At 40.6% G+C, this 23,439-nt stretch overlaps 1 protein-coding gene across 1 annotated transcript in view; it reads left to right on the top strand.

Moving 5' to 3' along the window:
- The window catches only part of LOC117506437 (serine/threonine-protein kinase 4-like), a 54,473-nt gene extending 31,246 nt beyond the window's left edge, over nt 1-23,227 (top strand). Inside the window, exons 10-11 of the mRNA XM_034165940.1 lie at nt 16,105-16,253; nt 23,005-23,227. Of these exons, the coding sequence (XP_034021831.1) occupies nt 16,105-16,253; nt 23,005-23,163 (308 nt within the window). The 3' untranslated portion in view covers nt 23,164-23,227. The remainder of the gene's footprint in view (nt 1-16,104; nt 16,254-23,004) is intronic.
- Nucleotides 23,228-23,439: the final 212 nt, after the last annotated feature.

Genomic DNA, 23,439 nt, shown 5'->3' with positions numbered 1-23,439 from the left:
TGAGTCTGTCATTCCGACTGCGCATCTCACCGCTGTCACACTATTCTTGTACATGTCCTACACTACCCTAACATACTTCTCTGCCACTCCAGACTTCCTCATACAATACCACAGCTCTTCTCTTGGCACCCTATCATAAGCTTTTTCTAAGTCCACAAACACACAATGTAACTCTTTCTGTCCTTCTCTGTACTTCTCCAACAGTATTCTCAGAGCAAACATTGCATCTGTAGTGCTCTTTCTCAGCATGAAACCATATTGCTGCTCACAGATCTTCACCTGTTTTCTAAGCCTAGCAGCTCTGCACATCACCCTTGTTCTCCACTCCTCAGGCATTCCTCTCACTTTCCAAGATTTTATTAAACAATCTGCTTAGAAACTCTACTGCCATCTCTCCTAGACATTCCATGCCTCCATTGGAATGTCATCTGGACAACTGCCTTTCCACTCTTCATCCTCTTCAAAGCAGCCCTCACTTCTTCCTTGCTAATCTCTTTTACTTCCTGAATTACTCTCACCACATCATCCAGCCTTTTCTCTCGCTCATTTTCTTTATTCATCAGCTCTTCAAAATATTCCCTCCACCTTCTCAGCACACACTCCTCACTTGTCAGCACATTACCATGTGCATCTTTTACCACCCTAATCTGCTGCACATCTTTTCCAGATCTGTCCCTTTGTCTGGCCAATCCGTACAAGTCCTTTTCTCCTTCCTTACTATTTAACTTCTCGTACAGCTCGCAATATGCCTTTTCCTTTGCTTTTGCCACTTCTCTTTTCACCTTACACCCGCATCTCCCTTGTACTACTGTCTACTTTCTTCATCTCTCCGACTATCCCAAAACATTTTCGCCAACCTCTTTCTCCTTATTTCTCCTGGACCTCTTCATTCCACCACCAGGTCTCCTTGTTTTCCTTCCACTGTCCAGATGTCACACCCAGTACTGTCCTAGCTGTCTCCCTCACCACATCTGCAGTACTTTTCCAGTTGTCCAAAATTGCTTCCCCTCCAACCAGTGCTTCTCTCACCCGCTCGCTAAATTTCACACAATAGTCTTCCTCCTCCCTTTTCTTAAAGTAGGTATTCACCACAGCCATTTCCATCCTTTTTGCAAAATCAACTACCATCTGCCCTTCCCCATTCCTATCCTTGATACCATATCAACCCATTACTTCCTCATCACCTCTGTTCCCTTCACCAACATGCCCATTGAAGTCTGCTCCTATCACCACTCTTTCATGCTTGGGCACACTCTCCACCACATCATCTAACACACTCCAGAAATCTTCTTTCTCCTTCATCTCACAACCTACCTTTGGGGCATATGCACTGATGATATTCATCATCACCCCTTCAATTTCCAACTTCACACTCATCACCCTGTCAGACACTTACTTAACCTCCAACACACTTTTAATATACTCTTCCTTTAAAATGGCCCCAACACCATTTCTCTTCCTGTCTTCACCATGGTGCAACAACTTGAACCCACTGCCGATGCTCCTGCTCTTACTTCTCTTCCACTTGGTCTCTTGCACACACAATATGTCTACCTTTCTCCTCTCCATCATATCAGCTAGCTCTCTCCCTTTACCAGTCATACTACCAACATTCAAAGTTCCCACTCTCATTTCCACTCTTCTAGTTTTCTTCTTCTCCCGCTGTTTGTGGAAACATTCTCCTCTTCTTCGTCGTCATCTTCACCCAGCAGTAGCCCAATTTCCACCGGCACCCTGTTGGGCAACAGCACCGGTGGCATACGTTGTTAACCCGGGCCGCGACCGATCCGGTATGGAAATTCGATTCTTCGTCAGCTTAGTTTGGTTGGCTTGTTTTAAGCCGGATGCCCTTTCTGACGCAATCCTCCTCATTTATCCGGGCTTGGGACCAGCACTCAGAATGTATTGCTTGCACACCCCATGTGGCTGAGTGTCTGCCATAATATACCAATAAATTCTTTAAAAATCCTACAATGCAATTTTCTGGAATTTTTTCTCATTTTCTCTCTTAGTTGAAGTGTACCTATGATGAAAATTACAGACCTCTCTCATCTTTCCAAGTAGGAGAACTTGCACAATCAGGGGCTGACTAAATACTTTTTGGCCCCACTGTACCAGTGAACTGTAGGAGCTTTCGTTTGTGTTTGCCTGTGAGAGAGAAAGTGCCCACAACAGGCATTTTCCCAGCTGTCAGGTTGTGAATATCTGAGGTCAAGGAAGAATGCAGCAGTGACGTCTAATTTTAGTGTGGCATCGTGCCACAGTTTTAGGCTGCATTTATTGAGCTTTTTGGGTGTGTTATGTCATATCTTATCATGCAGTGGAGGCGCCCTGTATTTGGGACAAAGATATCGATGTTCTCTATTTAAAGTAGTGATCTTCATTTAAATCATTGGTGGATTTTTATTCCATTGAAAAAGTGATGAGTATTGATACTTCACATGGCACTGGAACAGTGTGGGATCCTTACTCTCAGAATTGATACTGGGGAACATTGAAGGTGTTATTATGATGTATGACTTGAGTTGTCTGCTTCTGAAAGTTGGATCCATTGCAAAACCTTTTCCGGTTTGAGTCATCCGTGTTGTTGCTATTGAAGCAGAACCACTTTTGCATCCACCTCAAATGTACAGTTGTATATTAAAAACTGCTTTTTAACTTCAGTGTATTGTTGGTGCCAATAATCGGTCGACCCCTAGTTGTTGCTCCCAGAATGACCACAGGTGATCCAGACACGCTTCATGAATCAGCACATTTGCATGCTGTTTTCTTGATTCAGAGTTATTCCATAAACACCTGTGCTGCTTTTAATTTATGCTTATTATAGGTTGAATGTACAGTGAAACTGTATTTCATGACAGAAATTATTGCATTGTCATAATCATTATTCAAACCTGTGGGTTTTGATGTGGGCATAAAAATTAAAGGATGATCTTTAATATGTTCTGGACTGAGAGGCTGTATTGTGCTTCTTTGTGGTGTTTCTTCCTTTCTTTCTTTTCTTATTGTGGGAGTTCTTAGCGTTGGATGTATTAAATTCTTGGATGCTTGGTAAGAGTTGGACCCTGTTGACTGTGCTGCAGAGTCTGTAGGTGTTTGTCTTCATATGCACACTTTCCAGTGACAACTACAGCAGATTAAGCTCATATATTTGCATGACTTGTACAGCAGTAATACACACTGCAAACCATTTCAACAGCAGTTGTGTTTTCCTGGTGGGAAACAGAAGTTACAGGCTAAATTTACAATACACCCCATGTTATCAGGTCTGTTATCATTGTAGCTTAGATGTCCACCAAGAAAAACAATCTTTCTCTGGTTATCACAAGAGCTGGACATCAGCCATTTTCCGGCAGATTTCACTTTTAACAAGAGATTTTGTCATGGAAAGCCGCGTGGAGGCTTCGCGCGTCACAACCAATTCGCTTTGGAAGCGAGACAAAGGAACACCTCCGTTTCGGCGTGTCAGAGGACAAGTTTGGACATGTCTGTCTCGGCTTTCAGTGCTTACCAGTCCAGTAAGTATCAGTGAAATTGTGGAGAGCTGTTAGTCTCTAACAGCTTCTGAAAAAATTCTGATGGAAAAAAAGTCCTTTTCATTCCGCCATTTCCAGACAATGAAAATCCGACGAAGGGGCGGGACCATTCCTTCCCAAGGCGTGCTCACAGGCGAATGACGTCACTGACAGGCGTGGAAAAACTCACGCATGCGCACAAGGGTTCAAGCATGTCTGACGTAAAAACATATGAATGAAATCCATATAGTTTTTGAAAAAAATAAAAAGGACTGTTAATTTATTGACAGACCTCGTAGGTCCATTCTGCACACAGCAACATGCAGGAGCACATATTTAGACCATGAAACCAAACTGAACACTAAAATTAACAATGAAATAAAGAATGAGAGGAAAAACACAAATTTAATAAGTCTGTTTTCCAGTTTCTGCTTGATTGAAGCCATACACACACATATGCACGCACTTGGCTATTATAATATAGATGATCAATAGTAATGTAACTATCATTGTTTTTCTTTGTATGAACCAAAGAGGAAAGGGGGGGGCTAGAAGTATGTGTTTATTTTTGCTTCAAAATTTGGAATGAATCATTATTCTTCTGGTGTGTGCACATGTGCGCGCTCAGACATTTGGGTGGGCTTGGACTTAGTGAGGAAAATAAGTATTTGAACACCCTGCGATTTTTCAAGTTCTCCCACTTAGAAATCATGGAGGGGTCTGAAATTTTCATCTTAGGTGCATGTCCACTGTGAGAGACATAATATAAAAAAAAAATCCGGAAATCACAATGTATGATTTTTTTTATTTTTATATATATATATAATTTATTTGTATGTTACTGCTGCAAATAAGTATTTGAACACCTACCAACCAGCAAGAATTCTGGCGCACACAGACCTGTTAATTTTTCTTTAAGAAGCCCTCTTATTCTGCACTCTTTACCTATATTAATTGCACCTGTTTGAACTTGTTACCTGTATAAAAGACACCTGTTCACACACTCAATCAATCACACTCCAACTTGTCCACCATAGCCAAGACCAAAGAGCTGTCTAAGGACACCAGGGACAAAACTGTAGACCTGCACAAGGCTGGGATGGACTACAGGACAAAAGGCAAGCAGCTTGGTGGAAGACAATCTCTCCATCTTGGCCTGGGTCTTCCCCGGGTTCTCCTCCCAGATGGCCGTGCCTGGAACACCTCCCTAGGGAGGCACCCAGGGGGCACCCTTACCAGATACCCAAACCACCTCAGCTGGCTCCTTTCAACGCAAAGTAGCAGCACCTCTACTCTGAGCTCGCCACGGATGACCAACCTTCTCACCCTACCTCTAAGGGAGACACCAGCTACCCTTCTGAGGAATCCCATGTTGGCCGCTTGTACCCGCAATCTCGTTCTTTTTGTCTGACACAACCCTTGTGACCATAGGTGAGAGTAGGAACCAAGATTGACCAGTCGATCGAGAGCTTTGCCTTTTGGCTCAGCTCCCTTTTCATCACAACAGTAAGGTCCAGCGAATGCAATACCGCCCCTGCTGCACAGATTCTCCGGCCAATCTCACTCTCCATTGTCCCCTCACTTAGGAACAAGACTCCGAGGTACTTGAACTCCTTCACTTGGGGCAAGACCGCATTCTCTACACCGAGTAGGCAATCCATTGGTTTCCTGCTAAGAACCATGGCCTCAGATTTAGAGGTGCTGATTCTCATCCCAGCCGCTTCACACTCAGCTGTGAATTGATCCAGTGAGTTTTGGTGGTCACATAATTATTGTTGTTGTTATTATATCCAGTGTCTTCGAAAGGACTCCCCATTCAGTAAAGTGGAGCTTTACTCGATGGGGAGCCCTTTTGGTCCCTCACCACTCCAGCTGCACACTTGTAAAATCTACAGTGAACTGCGTTCACAGGTTTAAGCTCAGGTCAGTGTAAGAAATGACCACAAACTGGAAGTGCTCATCAGAGACACGCAGTCATGGACACAGTCACACTGTTAAATCCTTAAAGACAAACAGTGCACACCTCTGTGTCCTGAAGCTCTGTTATTGAGTTTGTATGGATCTCCACTGCTGCCACTTTCAACTGCATTAACACAGGAACATTTAGAAGTCATAATAACATTAGTACTCTGTTGTCCTTATTTTGGTTGCTCCCCCAAATAAAAAGTGGTCTTTGGTCTGTGAGGCTTTGTCTCTTTGTGTGTGGGTGTGGGTGGAGTTGTGTATATTTCTGCCTGTGTCGGTCTAATGGCTGTGGTTTGACACTGAATAGACTCAGAGATCGTGGGTTAAATATTAATTCATAATGATACTGAATAATACAAAGCCTTTTAATTACCATTTATTAGCCGCAAACCCACACTGATGTATATTAGCAATCATGGACTGTGGCCTGTCTCTGTCTCTGTGTCAGGGCTGAGATGATACATTTATCTCTCATATTTAATGTGTATCTTAATATTTCGATGCCAATTTGATCTGTGCCACAGTTCTGCAAGCGATGAGATTCGTTGTTGCTATATATTGGAATTTTTGTTTTCTTCTTGTAATGAAAGCTCATGGGCAATTAATGCACTTCTCAAAACTATATCAAAAGCCATATTTATAAAAAAAAAAAGTACATAACATTTCCTGAGGATTTTTTTTAATGAGTGTCATACTGCATATTTTGTAATTTAAAAAATAAAATGCTTTTTGAAGTGTCATGGCAGTTCAGGTCAGCATATCAGGTGTGAACTCTTCTTGATATTTCGGATATATTTTTATCATCTTCTATGCCAAATGGAAAGTATGGACAAACAGTTAAAGCTGCTATGAATGCCATTTTAACATTAATATTGCAGCCAACAACTATTTTCTATGCAAAAATGTAGTTGCTCAATGGCATCCTGGGCACAGAAGGAAGCAATACTCCCTCTGTGCTCTGAGCTTTTCTGCCCTTTGGATGCATTCTTGGTCTGGCTGCGTGTGCACATTTAGTGCATGGGATTTCTGCATGTATATGTTTCATGCATGTGAGTCCTACCTTATGAAACTGTTGTTCTTCCCTACTGTCATGAAGAGACAGCAGTACTCGCTACTCACCACATAGCTAATACATTTTGTTTTGTTTTTCCCCAATTTGGTGGGTGACAAAAGTTAGCAATAAATGTAAAAGAAAAAGACATTTATATGTTAAATAAGCCCCTGACTGTACTTAGAACTGACCAAAAGACCAGTTGAGACCAATTGACCAAAATTAATATTAACTGACCAATGTGAACAATATTAATCCAACAAATTAACAGCACAAATAAGGAGTGGCCGAGGAGGGTACCTTTATTTACATATTGAAGTGTGGGGCAACTGCACAGTTTACATTTAAGCTTCGGTCCCACTGAATAATAAGCCATGAATAATGAGCAATGCATGGGTGTGTAGTGATGATTCGAAGAATGACTCATGTTTTCATCTATCACGTATCCACTACTAAGGCGCCTCTGTGTGCCTCTCTGTACCCCGCATGTGCCACGTAGCAGCCTCTAGTGAGCCACGACTGAATGGTCATTAGAGCCTCGAATGGCTCTTATCAGCCACGCTAAGCCGTATGAGCCATGCAGTGCCATATAGCGTGACATCGGTGCACGAACGTACGTTTGGTCCTACCTTCCGCCCCTCCCACACTTATTTCCTCATGGAGCAGGAAAGAGAGGAAAAAGCGTCCAGATGAAACAGTCTTCAGTGATTCCAGAAGCGATTAGAGGTATTTTCAGCATCCAAGGTTTGGCAGAAAATGATTATAATCCTCTACAAAATAATTATTTTATATACAGCATCCGGAGCACAGAGCAAGTGGAATTGTGTGCACAAGAGGGCAGCCATTCCAGAAATAGCCTCTCAGGTCCTGCCTAGCTGCCAGGCGCTGGGATAATGAGCTTTAAGCAGCCCTATAAGCACCACGCACATGCCTCTAAAATCCTCATTAGTCGTCGTAGTAACTCGCACACAAACTGCCCCATGCTGTGGTTGCTAAATTTTGAGCATCTTGAAATTAGCGCCACACTCAGAGATGAGCCTTGTTAAACAAGATAATGCCTCTCAGAGCCACTATTCTCCCATGGTAGTTGAATAAACCCTCGCGTAGCAAAAAAACAAAAAACATGCTGCGTGGCTCATTATTCATGTGTCATTATTTGGTGGGACCAGGGCTTTACTTTCTTTAAAGTGTCAGACCGTTGTTGATAGCAGCCTTTAAAAATATAGAAATAACACCTTTTTTCTAACATGTTTTATGTATTTACGAAACAAAGTATTAGAATTTCAGCGTTTGCGACCAGCTAACTGTAATTTTTATTTTTAGATTTTTGTTTTTAAATGTAGTGATTCATCATTTCCATTTCTAAGGAAAAGAAATGGAAATGGAATGGAAAATTCCTCACAACGTCACCTGACTGCCAGACTAATCTGAAGACTCCCACATACTGAATTCCAAATGCAAAGGTTACGTCAGGGTGAATACATTTTCCAGCATCCCGGACTTAACTGGGGCTAACAGCTCATACGCATTTTGTCTTCCTCAGCATATATGAATATTACAGCGCAAGTTTCCTCTAAGAGATGCTGTGTATTAATGTCAAAATTACGATGGCACGGAGCACAATGAATGAATGTTTAATAAAAGTATATTATTGAAAGCGGAGAGCTGGCAATATGTAAATCTTCATGTCACAGGTTCAGCTCCACTTCTTAGATTGTATATTAGTCAAAACCAGGGCTTTCAACCAGAATTTTTCTCCCAACTGGTTTGTTCCGAACAGAAAAGGTATAGTTGCCCTTACCAAAAAATAGTACTGGTAAGTATATAAAAAGTAAACTAGAAGTATACTTGAAACATGCTTGCATATACTACTTTTTGGTAAGGGTGTACAACCCCAATTCCAGTGAAGTTGGGATGTTGTGTAAAATGTAAATAAAAACAGAATACAATGATTTGCAAATCCTCTTCAACCTGTATTCAATTGAATGCACCACAATGACAAGATATTTAATGTTCAAACTGATAAACTTTATTGTTTTTGTGCAAATATTTGCTGATTTTGAAATGGATGCCTCCAACACGTTTCAAAAAAGCCGGGACAGTGGTCATGTTTTCCACTGTGTTATATCACCTTTCCTTCTAACAACACTCAGTAAATGTTTATCAGTTTGAACATTAAATATCTTGTCTTTGTGGTGTATTCAATCGAATACAGGTTGAAGAGGATATCGTTGTATTCTAGTTTTATTTTTATTTTATTCTGTTTTACACAACGTCCCAACTTCATTGGAATTGGGGTTGTATGTAAATGTTTGGGCACCCCAGATCATTTCCATGATTTTCCTTTATAAATCATTGGTTATTTGGATCAGCAATTTCAGTTAAATATGTCATATGTCTGACAAACACAGTGATATTTGAGAAGTGAAATGAACTTAATAGGATTTACAGATAGTGTGCAAATAATTCTTAAAACAAAATTAGGCAGGTGCATAAATTTGGGCACCTCAACAGAAAAAAATACATCATTATTTAGTAGATCCTCCTTTTGCAGAAATAACAGCCTCTAAAACACTTCCTATACCTTCCAATGAGAGTCTGGATTCTGGTTGAAGGTATTGTGGACCATTCTTCTTTACAAAACATCTCAGGTTTGTTGGTTTCCGTGCATGGACAGCCCGCTTAAAATCACAACACAGATTTTCAATAATATTCAGGTCTGGGGACTGAGATGGCCATTCTAGAACGTTGTACTTGTTCCTCTGCATGAATGCCTTAGTAGATTTTGAGGGGTGTTTAGGGTCGTTGTCTTGCTGAAAGATCCAGCCCTGGTGCAACTTCAACTTTGTCACTGATTCATGAACATTGTTCTGAAAAATCTGCTGATATTGACTGGAATCCATGTGGCCCTCAACTTTAACAAGATTCCCAGTACCTGCACTGGCCACACAGCCACACAGCATGATGGAACCACCTCCAAATTTTACTGTAGGTAACAAGTGTTTTTCTTGGAATGCTGTGTTCTTTTTCAGCCATGCATACCACCCCTTGTTATGTCCAAATAACTCAATTTTAGTTTAATCAGTCCACAGCACTGAAGCTGGCTTGTCCAAATGTGCTTTAGCATATCTCAAGCGACTCTGTTTTTGGTGTGTACATAGAAAAGGCTTCCTCTGCATTACAGCATCATACAGCAACTCTTTGTGCAAAGTGTGCTATGTAGTTAAACGATGCACAGAGACACCATCTGCAGCAAGATCATGTTGTAGGTCTTTGGAGCAGGTCTGTGGGTTGACTATGACTGTTCTTACCATCCTTCGCTTCAGCTTATCTGAGATTTTTCTTGGCCTGCCACTTCAGGCCTTAACTAGTATTGTGCATACAGTCTTCCATTTCCTCACTACGTTTGTCACAGTGGAAACTGACAGCTGAAATCTCTGAGATAGCTTTTTGTATCCTTCCCCTAAACCATGATGTTGAACAATCTTTGTTTTTCAGGTCATTTGAGGGTTGTTTAGAGCCACTCATTAGAAGAGATGCAAAGAGGGATAACATTTGCAAATAGCCACCTTAAATACCCTTTCTCATGGTTGGATTCACCTGTGTAAGGAGGTCAAGGGTCAGTGAGCTTACCAAACTAATTTTGTGTTCCAGTAATTAGTTCTAAATGTACTCAAATCAATAAAATGACAAGGGTGCCCAAATTTACAGTGGGGAAAATAAGTATTTGACCCCCTGTCAGTTTTGCAGGTTTTCCCACCTACAAAGAATGGAGAGGTCTGTAATTTTTATCGTAGGTACACTTCAACTGTGAGAGACAGAATCTAAATAAAAAATCCAGAAAATCACATTGTATGATTTTTAAATAATGAATTTGTATTTTGTTGCATAAAATAAGTATTTGATCCCCTACCAACCAGCAAGAATTCTGGCTCTCACAGACCTGTTAATTTATCTTTAAGAAGGCCTCTTATTCTGCACTCTTTACCTGTATTAATTTCACCTGTTTGAACTTGTTACCTGTATAAAAGACACCTGTTCACACACTCAGTCAATCACACTCCAACCTGTACACCATAGCCAAGACCAAAGAGCTGTCTAAGGACACCGGGGACAAAACTGTAGACCTGCACAAGGCTGGGATGGAATACAGGACAACAGGCAAGCAGCTTGGTAGAAGACAACTGTTATGATTATTTATTACAAAGTGGAAGAAACACAAGATGACTGTCAGTCTCTCTCGGTCTGGGATTCCATGCAAAGTCTCACTTTGTCGGGTAAGGATGATTCTGAGAAAGCTCAACCATGGGCACAATTTGGTGGGGGATATGGGTGACATGCCCCCCCCCCCACCTTTTCAACCAGGGGGGGACAGAATATGGTATATCCCCCCCACCTTCTGACATATATCTGTACTTGAAACATGCTATGCCAGTATTATGTGCAAACCATGTCAGTCTTATGTGCAAAACCATGTCAGAATAGTATCTTTGTTTTAGCGCAGCAGTGACTTGTTACAAACACCTGTTTCTTGTTTGTCACATTCGGAATTTTTGGGACTGCATTTGCCCAGATTTGAAACCAAAACTAGTTGCCTCTAGGGACTAGTGTCTACACATAAGTATTCAATGGACCATATGCTAATTTACTAAATTCTGAAAGTTAGAAAAGGAAATCAGAAAAGCTATCTGGGACCTCAGGAAGCCCATCTGCAATTATTGCTTGATCTCCAAAATCAGTCTATGCAAGCGAAATTATGTTCAGTATGAGTGTTGTCATTAGTGCCACTTTGAAAATTAAATTCATGATAAGTAATTTATAAACGTAATTTATAAAAGTAATTTTTAAACTTATGATCTGTTGTTTTTTCAAACTTATGCAAAAACAAATCTTGAGAAAAAAAATACTGTATGTGATAGTTAATAATTATTAAGAGCCTGTTCTTTCATATTTATGAATACATTTTACCACATTGCAGTTTTTTTTTTTTTATATAAAAACTCAACCTATCATTCTTTTTGACTTCTACACATGTGGTGATACCTTATTTACACCAGGATATTAATAAAATCAATGCTCGCTATTCTCAGACTTAAGTACTTATATCCACAGTTTCAAGTTGCATAAGTCAAATGGTGTCCACTTTATGGTCTTCTCAAAACATTAAAAATTACTGTTCTGGATGCTCAGAATGCATCTGAACTTATCTAGAAACCGTTGGCTTCTGGGGGCCTAAAACGGGCCCAGACCCCCGGCCTATGGGTTTCGTCCCTACGGGCCTCGCACTTTGTCCCCCCCAGTTTCTAGTTCTAAATTGCGCCCTTGCACAGAACTACACAGGAGCACCTGGTCAACGACCTGAAGAGAGCTGGGACCACAGTCACAAAGATCATATTAGTAACACACGACGCCGTCATGGTTTAAAATCCTGCAGGGCAGCAAGGTCCCCCTGCTCAAGCCAGCACATGTCCAGGCCTGTTTGAAGTTCACCAGTGACCATCTGGGTGATCCACAGGAGGCATGGGAGAAGGTCATGTGGTCAGATGAGACCAGAATAGAGCTTTTTGGCATCAACACCACTTACCATGTTTAGAGGATGAGAACAACCCCAAGAAAACCATCCCAACCGTGAAGCATGAGGGTGGAAACATCATACTCTGGGGGTGCTCTTCTGCAAAGGGGACAGGACAACTGCACCGTATTGAAGAGAGGATGGATGGGGTCATGTATTGCAAGATTTTGGCAAACAACCTCCTTCGCTCAGTAAGAGCATTGAAGATAGGTCATGCTGGGTCTTCCAGCATGACAATGACCCCAAACACACAGCCAGCATTTCAAAATCCCTGTTACAGTGTGTGAAAACTTGGTCAAGAACTACAGGAAACGTCTGACCTCTGTAATGGCAGACAAATGTTTCTGTACCAGTTGTTAAGCTCTGTTTTTCTAGGGGATTAAATGCTTATTTTTTGCAACAAAATGCAAATTAATTATTTAAAAAATCATACTGTGTGATTTTCTTTTTTTAGATTCCGTCTCTCACAGTTGAAGTGTACCTACGATAAAAATTACAGACCTCTCCATTCTTTGTAGGTGGAAAACCTGCAAAACTGACAGGGAGTCAAATACTTATTTTCCCCACTGTATGTACCTGTCCAGATTTGTTTAAATAATTATTGCACACTTTCTTTAAATACTAGAAACTTCATTTCACTTCTCAAATATCAGTGTGTTTGTCTGCTATATGATATATTTAACTGAAATTTCTGATCCAGACAACCAATGATTTATAAAGGAAAATCATGAAAGCTTTCAGGAGTGCCCAAACCTTTGCATACAACTGTATTTTAGCGTTTATGATTTTGGGTTCCACCCCAAAAATCGGTGTTCCCAAGCCGGTTAGAACAAAAAAAAAAACAAACATTCCTGAACCGGTTCATAACGAGAAAGTATTATGTATTTAAAGTGAAGTAGTGTGTTCATATATTTTTAAAAGACATGACACTGTGTTGCTCTCAGCCTTACAGAGAAGCTTGTGGTACCAAAATAATGGACCGGAGCGTTAACCCACTGCTGCCCATTGACTGACAGAGCAACTAAAGTTAAAGCTACAGTCCTCATGCAACCACTCATGCAGTTTGACTGTTTCAAATATTAAAACCATTCACACACTGAGTAAATATAAAGTCTGTTACATTGTTTCATTCAGATTCATCATCAAAGCCTGACGATAAGACGTCCTTGTTTTGGAAGACGATGTCTGGGAAATACTGTAATTCATTGTAGAAATACTGAAGAAATGTATTATTTTTAAAGAGGTCCCTCAGTGTTTGTCTGCTCCAGGTGTGTTTCTCAGCCTGAACCAGAGAGCTCCAATGCTTTGCTTGTGGGAGATGATGGTCTAGTGGTTAAGCGTTGGGCTTGAGACCAGAGGGTTCTTGGTTTAAATCCCAGACTGACCGGAAAATCACTGAGGGCCCTTGGGCAACGTCCATAAACCCCTAGTTGCTCCCTGTGTGTAGTGAGTACCTTGTATGGCAGCACCCTCACATCAGGGTGAATGTGAGGCATTCTTTGTAAAGTGCTTTGAGCATCTGATGCAGATGGAAAAGTGCTATATAAATGCAGTCCATTTACCATTTTGTCCCATCAACAACAAGAAAAATCAGAATAGAATAGATGTTTATTGTCATTGCATTTCTGCAGTGAAATTCTGGTGGCACTTTCCAAAGAGTTTTATATATATATATATATATATATATATATATATATACACACACACACAAAAATACACAACAGCAGCTTTACAAACAATGAACAGCTTTGTAGGATGGCAAGACCTTCTTAAAATACAAAAAAGGTGCTTAATAAATTATTAAGGTACTTAGTGCTTAGTGAAGTAGGATAGTTTTAGATAGGTAGGGTGATGGGGTAGGGTGGTGGAGGCTACAGCTCTGGGGAAAATCTGTTCCTTAGCCTATTAGTCCGTGTCCTTATAGTGCAGTACCTCTTCCCCGATGGTGGAGGAGCAAACAGGGTGGCTTTTATCATTGCAGATGGTCCGTGCTTTCCTCTGCAAGCGCTCAACATACACAGAGTCTAAGTCCGGGAGCTCATCTCCTACAATCCTCTGTGCTGTCTTCACCATCCGGGGTGGATCTGTGCTGGGGTGGATCTGTGCTTAGTTTTGGTTGATACTGATGGGCTGCAGGTCTGCCTGGGTGGTTTGTCAGGACTTGATGTCATTTTTTGAATTGGTGGTGACTGCAGCAACATGCAGCAGCAGCACATGCTCAGATCTGACCTGGCTTGTGTTAAACTCATGAAAAATGCAAATTTGAGCCTGTCTAAGTGAGTATCTTTTTTTTAAGACAAAAAAAGAAAAACAAAACCAAAACCAAATGACGACCTAACAAAGACCCCCAAGACCAAGATGGCCTTGAATCCATTGTTGTTTTTAATGACACTTTTGGATACCGACATCTTGTGTGTTTTGTCTGCAGAATCCTTGACGTGTATTTTTCATTATGCTTTTTCTACCCTCTCACTCACCCCCCCACCCCACTCTGAGAACCACTCTATCTCTACAGACCCATTATGTTTTTCTTTAATGAATTATTTATTTGGCTTCCTTGTCCCTCCAAGTCTTAACAGTGTTCCATCTTCAAAGGCTTGAATGCTTCCCTTGATAAACTAGAAGAGTGACTGGACCCAACATACTGCACATTTTACATTTGTCCCTCAACTAATCAGAGCAGATCAGATCAGTCAGCTACTGATTAGCTGAACACACCTGACTGAGCTGATCTGCTCTGATCAGTTGAGGGACAAAAGGAAAATGTGCAGTATGTTGGGTTCAGAGGACCAGGATTGGGAAACACTGCTGTAAAGAGAGCATTTACCAATTGTGATTGTATATTTTCTGTAAAAAAAACAAAAAAACATTAGAAATAAAAGAGGAATTTAAAAATGGTGCTTGTTGGCACCGTTACCTTCACGGCTTTGCACAGCAATAGCACATCATAGCAGGTCACAGAATGTAGAAACATAAGTTGCGTTATGTCTTTTAACAGGCAGGCAATTGCCGTAACAAGTCTGAAGACACCAAATTATCTCTAGATAGATTCTGATGAATAATAGCTCCATTTACTAATACACGTCAATTTTTCCTGCACCTTGTCTCATTGCAGTCATGATGTGTGGTTGGACAGGCCTTAACTAATGACTGTGCTGCATTTTCTTGTTGGGTCGGGTACTTTGAGCAAGTTGTATTAGGTTGATCCTCCTGCCTCAGTGACACTGCAAAGGTGGTGAATCAGCTGAGGAGTTTGAGTGAAGCTGTGGTATTGACATTGAACTTCAAATGGACTGAGATGCTGCTCTTGTGGTGTTGCCAACAATATTTTCTTCCTTTTGGGACAGATATCACCCCAACAGACAGGAAGAAATCACGTCTCCTTCCCTAGAAAGGAAAGGTTTGCCTGTGGTATTACACTGCTATCCGTATTCGACAAGGAACTTGCAAGGGTCATGCTCAGTACAAATTAGTGTCGGCTGCTTTCTACTTAGCAATGGGAGCAGTCTAGTTCTACCACCATCGGCTGCATCAGAGCTCTTCAAGTCCTTAAAGGAGTATAAACATGAATATCGGCAATGCTCCTTTGCAACCTGTGTTGATTTTCCCAGAGTTTAACTCTGTTTGTTCCGATTGCTTTGTGGGACATCTTGAGAATGTGTGGGATCCCCAGTAAGTTAGCAGATATCATAGTCGACCTCATCACTGGATGCATCTGTGTAGGGCAGAGACAGAGACTGCCAAGGTGGTAACTGCATCCAAAAAAACAAACAAAATCTCTCTGCTGCCAATAGTAGATCTTCTTGCCAGGATGTTGGACAGCTCTGGTGCCAGGGCTCGTGGGCTGATCTGTCAGTTAACTACTTTGTATGGAAATAAATTAGGGAAGAATTGTCTGAGTTTGCACTCAAAGAAAATTGGGAGAGAGTTTTAAGGTATATGTAAACTTTATGACTACATGTGTAGAGTAAAATAAATGCTTACCTGACTTTGTTTTTCAGGGAGCGATGAGACCATGCAACCAGCAAAGCCTTCATTTCTGGAATACTTTGAGCAAAAAGAAAAGGAAGCCAGTAACCATAATGTTGAGAGAGGAGTTGAAATCAACGCAGATGCCCGTAAACTGCCTGTTGAGGAAAATCTTGAAGTGGTGAGTTACGAGAACTTTTATCAGATATTGGAATTTAGTGTGCTGCTACAGCGCCAAAACAAACAGTAAAGGTGGGGGGGGGGGGGGGTATTGTTACCATGAAATTGGTTGCTGCATATCAACCATAGGTCCGGTGAGTTTGTTACCCAAGACTTCATGAACACAACACGTGAACTGAACAGATTAAACTGAGCTGGGTGACTCTACCTGGTCTATAAGGTGAGGGTTAGGGTTACCCTCTGTGCTCGAAAGAAAGAAGCTCTATTCCTACAAAATCCTTTCTGTAGGATTTGTTTGGGATAAGACCATGTTGTAAGAGTTTTACAATGTAGCCACTTTATCAGTCAGAAAACAATGATTTATTTTTCTGATTTGGTGAATGTCTCTCTCATTCACTCCGTAACTTTCTCAACTATCTCTCTTGCTTTGTTTTCTTTAGTGTCTTTCACTTTTCCGCGGTGTTGTGTGACGGTATGACGTGTTGTTTGAGTTTGCTGTGAAACAGTCAAAGTAAGTGTTGACCTCTGATTTAGTGCATTTCGATACAAAAAAAAGTCTGTCATCCTGGCAAGCACACCTGCTCCTAATCCAATAGTCAGTCAGTCAGTCATCCACGAACTATCCAGCAGGTGGCAGACAGGTGTATGGGATATTACATAATTAAAACAAAGCTGCTTTTTACATGGATTTCCTGTCTCAAAGCTCACAGGTTTAAATGGGTTTTCCTCATTATTTGCCCTTTTAATTCACTGAGATGCTAGTATTTATTGTTTTTGAGCTATCTTGTTTAAAAAGATGGGGTGGACTCATTTGTTTATTCAGTCCACTGTATTTTACAGGGTATATACCTCGACTTTTCCTAAGCCTCAAATTTCATAAAGTATCAGATTGTTGTTGGAAGAACTGTTGCAGATCGTTGTTGGTGTCTTAGTTATTTGTCGAAACGCTTCATGATTTCAGATTCTGTGAAGTGTGGAATTCAAGCAAATCATGTTTCAATGCTTCAACACACATTAAGGCATTCATTGCTCAGTTTTCTCTTAAACTTTCAGTCTTAACAGTGACACTGAGTATTAGATTTGGGTTTAATTTAGTTCTTGCAGGGACTGTTTCAACCACATGCTTGCAGTGAAAGTGGTGTTCCAGTTTATGTTTGAGTCTTTTAGTTCACTCTCAAAGAGAAAAGCAGTTGGCAGGGACTGAAGAATTAGAAATTGTTTGTTTTGTTCAAGGAGTTGTCGGGTCGGCACGACAAATGGGTGTTATCATTAAATAAGTCACCTTTGAGTCAGGAGGCAGATTCTTTAACAAAACCATGTTCCTGCTCCTTCGTTTATGGTGGTGCAGCGGCCATTAAAACCTTTGCTGTATAATGTTGCCCAGAGCACAAAAAGTGATATTGTAACAATAAATCTGTTGTTTTTCAAACAAATTACTCACATTTTTTATGCTTAGTCTTAAAAAGCAGTGTTTTTGGGTTCTTGGATTCAGCACATGTGCAGTAATGCTGAGAGGGTATGCCTCTGCACAAAGAACAAAAACCTCAAGTGAAGCAACTTACATTTGCACCAAAATGTGCGCCTGTGCACTGCTGACTGACCTCCATTTCCACCCTGTCATACCTGTCATGTTCCACTGAAAAAAGGCATGTTCTCACACTCTAACTCTCAGAGACACTTTGAAGTGGGTGGTGTCACGGTAATATTAGGCTTGTAACAGATGTGAATCAGTGGTATTTTCTAGCATCTCTTATTTGGGCTACAGTAGTGATGAAGAAAACCCACTTTTTTGTTCATCATACTGCTGTATCTTAGGATATGATAAACATGCTGTCACAGGCCAGCCAGGTGGCTGTACTACACAAGTTAATGACCAATATGTAACTATGGTTCCATTCCACTTATCTCGCATCACTCACACATTCATGTCCTTGGGTTCTTAGTCTTTAAATTGGGACTTGCTTAGGAAGAGCTTGTGGAGTCATGAGAGCACTGGAAAGATGTATTTGGTGATGCGGTTGTCTTGGCAGGCAAATGAAGGTCCAAGTCTTTAAGGTCGTTGTGTTTCTTGTCTTACTGTATGATTGTGAGAGTGGCCTAAGCTGATGACTGGATGTCTTTGATACTAAGTTGCTTCGGAGGATCCTTGGGGTATCACTGTAATGACTTTGTGTCAAGTGACTGCTTAACTAGGGAGACTTATATGAGGAGTGTCACTTGCATTGTGAGGTAGCATCAGCTATGACATTTTGGCCATGTGGCCTATTTCTCTGGCCCTGATCCAACACATAGGTGCCTCAGTGTCGCATGTATAATCATCATCACCTCAGCTATGCACATAAGAGGCCGAGTATAGTGATGGTTTTCAGGTGGTAGAAAAAGTTTCAAACCAAAGTTTACCTCCTGGTCCAGACTCAAAGCCTAGGTTTAAGAGAAGATAAAGGGACAAGATTTTGATCACCTTTAAGCCGATGCCAGCTGAGGCAGAAATAGCAATTCATAATTTGTCAGTGTTTATCCGTATGAAGTTATCAACCATCCAATAGTTTATGGAGTTGGGCCTATTACAGATGCTTTTTGAAATCTTTTGAGCGTTAAACGAGATGTATAATTGAGTATCACCTGTGCAACAGTGGTAGATGACATCTTTAAAGTTGCTTATTTGTCAGAGAGGAAGCAAATACAAAGCAAACAGGGGTGGGCCTAAGACAGAATCTTGGTGAACACCACAAGGCAGAGATTCAATTGATGATCAGGGATAATTGTGCAGAGTAAATAAGAAAGTCCTGTCTGACAGATACAAGGAAATACCCTCTTAATGCCAGAAAATTGCAACCACAATGTGGTGATCCACAGTGTCAGGAGCAGCACTGAGCTCTCATAGTATCAACATAAAATGTTTTCCTGCATTAATAGTCATTTGAGAGTTGCATGCTGCGAAGTAAAACCATATTAAAATGTATCAAAAAGTCCTTCACTATAAAAAGTAACTTGGAAATAAACCTGAAGGTCAGTGTGTGTGTTTTTTGGTTGGTTGTACAATGTCTCTTTAAAAATATGCTGGAACATAATCTGATGTCAGTGACTTATTGATTGTCGATAGTTGGGCTTTTACGTTTAGTCACATCGAAATGATCTCTTTAATAATAGAATGCTGGAGTGAAAAACATCTCTGCGTACCTTTGAGGCTCTTGGTTCATTAGTGGTGCTGTCTCATGGTGTTACTGCAGTTATTCCTGACAGTTCTTGAAAACACTGGCCGTCTGTGAGCCGCAGCAGGTTTCATCTGGTGACATTATTACCTGCTTTTGGAGGATTTGTTCTTCCATTAGACTTGGGAATGAGAGGATGAAAAGCTAATTTACTGTGGGAGGTTTTAGTATGTGGAAGCAGCTTTTTGACAGCTTCCTGCTAACTGTTTAATTTTAGATTTAAGTGCACTTTGTTTTTTATGTTTTGCTGCCAGGTGGGATTTTTATTTATACGTCAATAGAAGATGTGTGTGTCGACTGCCTTTGTCTTCTTTTGGTCAGTCAGCGTGAAATTACACTTTGTCCATTAGTAAAACACTTCATAAGATGGTTTTATTACATTATAAGTCGTTTTAATAGAGTCGCCTACAGCAGAAGGAAATTTAAATTCCACATTGGCCTGAATACAGAATGACTCCACTATATTTTCTGACTGCTGTTTTTGTTTGTTTGTTTGTTTTTCCTGAAGGCAAACATTTTGAACAAAACAAGGTGTGAAACTTGAACACATTTAGTATATTTAAAAGCATTTTCAGAATTACTAATATAAAAAAAGCAGACTCCAGTGTCTTAAGCTCTTCCTAAGCTTTTCGCTGAATAACAGTACTGTTAACATCATTATTTCGTCTTTGTTCTGTAAAACTGAAACTACAAACTAATTCCATTAGTTTGGTTTTTTTTTTGGGGGGGGGGGGGGGTTATGGTGCTGAGACACTGTATTACTAGAGTCTGTCCCACTTCAAGTTTCAGCGATTAATCACTTTGGTTTAATTTTTAATGAAGTGCTGTATACAGTCACATTGAGCAGTTATATTTAGTGACCTTTCTAATATTTACCAGTTTATTTTCGGCTTGTCTTTAACCAATTCAGTGACACAGCGGAAACCGTGAACCTACATTATACATGAAACTAAGAACAGCCGCCCTCACTCTATTCTGCCCTCTTTTCTTCTTCTGTTTTTACACTTACCATTCTTTCTTTCCACCCACTCCACTTTGCACTTCTCTTCCCATCATTTGTCTGGCACCAGAATACATCCAAAGGTCACCACAGATTCGTAACAAAACAATAAACTCTCATTATACAACTTCAGGGATGATCCCTGCTGTCCCATTTAGTGCCCAATCAAATTTTTATTGTTGACAGATGAAGCCATTTTCAATGGATTGGGATTAAATTCCAGGATAAAAAAAAACAAAAAAACACGTAACATCTTTCACAGTCTACCATGAAATTATCCTGATTGATCCATCTCAATCTTATACATTCAAAAATGGGCGATTCTATGGTAACGGGATTACAATCGGAGCACATTTTTAATGGGGAGCTAAAATATGGCCAGATTTTACCTTCGTCATAATTCCGTTACCACAGAATCACCCAAAAATACTTACACATTATGGTAGTTGAGTGTTTTTGCAATAAAGGATTCTTAAATTCTCCTTTCAAAAGCACTCGGGATATGACTCGGATTTAGGATCAGAATGAAGATCTGAAAATTAAAATATTCAGAATTTCTTACTCCAATGTCTCTCTGTGTTCCATTTGACACCCACTATGTGTGTTCACGTTGTTCCTTTTAGATGCTTTCCAGAGTTAAAATCTTAAAGCTTGTAATGATGGTGGTAGATGGGTATTTATTTAGTTTTTATGTGTTCCACTGTGAGCATGACTGATAATGTCGGTTAAATGGAATCATAAATGTTGAATGGTTTTCAACAATTACTTACTTTACCTTACTTACTAGGGAGAACACTGCAGGTGGTACTGCTTTAACTTTGCTTGTATTTTTCTGGCGTAATGATGATCTTACCCTTATAGGAAGACTCATCGTGCAAACTGTCCAAACTCTGCTGCGGCGGCACATGTGGCGCTGTGTCCGGCAGGTAGACTGCAGCCGAGGCACAGATGCATTTGCGAAGGTGATACCTTTGCAGGAAAATCAAATCCAGGTTTTTAGGGCCCTGGTGCTTTCAGTCTTACTGTGTGGAGTAATCTTTGAATGACAGGGAGCCTTTAAGACTGTGCTGAGGTATCCTGTTTTACTGGTGTCCATTGAGGCCTATATAAGTCTGAGAGTAAACTGCTTCTTGTGGCCATTAGATGAAAACGTCCATTCAGTGGCTCTGTTTAATTACACTGAACAAAAGTCTCTGCATTCCTTCCTTATTATTGTATTTAAATGAATCTGGTCTCCATAATGTAGCATTATTGAATTCTACAGGTGCAGCCAGATGGTGAAAGGTTGGAATTTGTATAAAGTCTCAGGTCCATCATTGCAGGTCCTCCCTTTCTAGATTTACGCTTATTGGTCCAGTGGACTTAGACGCCAGTGTTATTTTAGTTCCATTGATTGTGGGTAAGAAATAGCTGGAGAGTGGAGTGCTGCTGGTAAAAGCTAAGAGGGGAATCCTCCAGAGACGAGCTAAAGCTGGCATCAAGTCCCTACCGGGGGCCTACACCAGAAAGGAAGAAAAAAGATTGAATGACTGCCATCTACAAAAGCTAATAAAATAGATTTATCGAGCGGGCACCTTGCTTATCACATTCATGCATGATATATTTTAAGGATAAAGATTTTTTTTAAGTGTCCGTTAATGGACTTGATACAGATTCATCTTTCTGTTTGAAGTCTATGAATCCTCCAGCTACAACAGAGATGATAAACTATTAGCACATAAGCTAACCTTTATTATTCATATTATTATTATTTGTATTATTTATTACTGTTATGCCGAGGATGTTTTATTTGGTTGTTGTCAGGATGAGTGCCACAGGGAGCATGGTGGAGCAAGTGGTTCATTTTGTTACCTCCCAAACAGATGCTCCCTGGTTCAAGACCATATGTGACCCAATCTCTATGTGCATCAGGAAGTGCATCCAGCGTAAAATGTTTGGTGACTTCAAGCTAATCTGGATCAGTATTAATAACAACAAATTGAGACTAGAAGATTTTTTAGAAGTTAGTGGCCTTGAACTGGGAACCTTCCGCCCTGGAATACAGTGTTAGAAGCTAATTTGTAGTGTTAAAATGGCTTGTGCTAGCATGTTATCTTGTTAGCTTGTCGACTGTAGCCCTCACACCAGGTTTCAAAACATATCCCCAGATATTAAACCTGCTCAGTTTAGAAGTCAAAATTCATCACGGCCGCAAATAAATCATGTTTTGAGTTGGTTTTGTTTGTTTAGGTCCGGTTGTGATATCTGAGCTGTCAATCATTCACAGATGCACCCACTCAGAAACTTTAGCATCATTTTGGAGGCGATTCTAAAGACCATTTTTTGTGTATGTCTGTCAGCAACAAGTTTAAAATAATTACATTGTGAAAGCAGTACATATTAGGAGACATTCCCCTGCTTATCTCTCAGATCATTAACGTCCACCTCTCACGTTCTCTGTTTCTGTCTCTGAGGCTACAGTGTGTTTGGTTAACATGTTGGGGTTCAGACAAGACTATTAGCCTTGTCGTTTGGAATAGCCTCTTTGTGTTTGTGTCTAGATGCGTACGTGGACGGTGGAGGAGCTGCGTCAGCGACTGGCCTCTCTGGACCCTCAAATGGAGCAGGAGATCGAGGAGATCCGTCAGTGCTACCAGGCCAAGAGACAGCCCATCCTGGACGCCATCGAGGCCAAGAAACGACGGCAGCAGAACTTCTGAGGACAACTTCTTACATTCTCCCTGGTTTGCGAAATCTACGACAGATGACGCTTCACAAAAATGTGGCAGGCAAACTGTGAATAAGACTAAAAGAAAACCGAGTCACTGGGCTAGACTTTGTCGCCATCATTACCAAGGATGTCAGACATGATCTTAATCACTGGGCCTCAGTTTTCTCCAATATGTTTGCCTTCTTGTGAAGTTCTGGGGTCATTAAGTGCTCTTTCATGTTAACATTTTGACAGTTGAGTGTTAACTTGAATTCACCAACAAATG

Source organism: Thalassophryne amazonica, chromosome 3 (assembly GCF_902500255.1).
Source record: "Thalassophryne amazonica chromosome 3, fThaAma1.1, whole genome shotgun sequence".
NCBI lineage: Eukaryota > Metazoa > Chordata > Actinopteri > Batrachoidiformes > Batrachoididae > Thalassophryne > Thalassophryne amazonica.
Note: the sequence above shows the minus strand (reverse complement) of the source record. Positions and strands in the feature narration are given on the sequence as shown.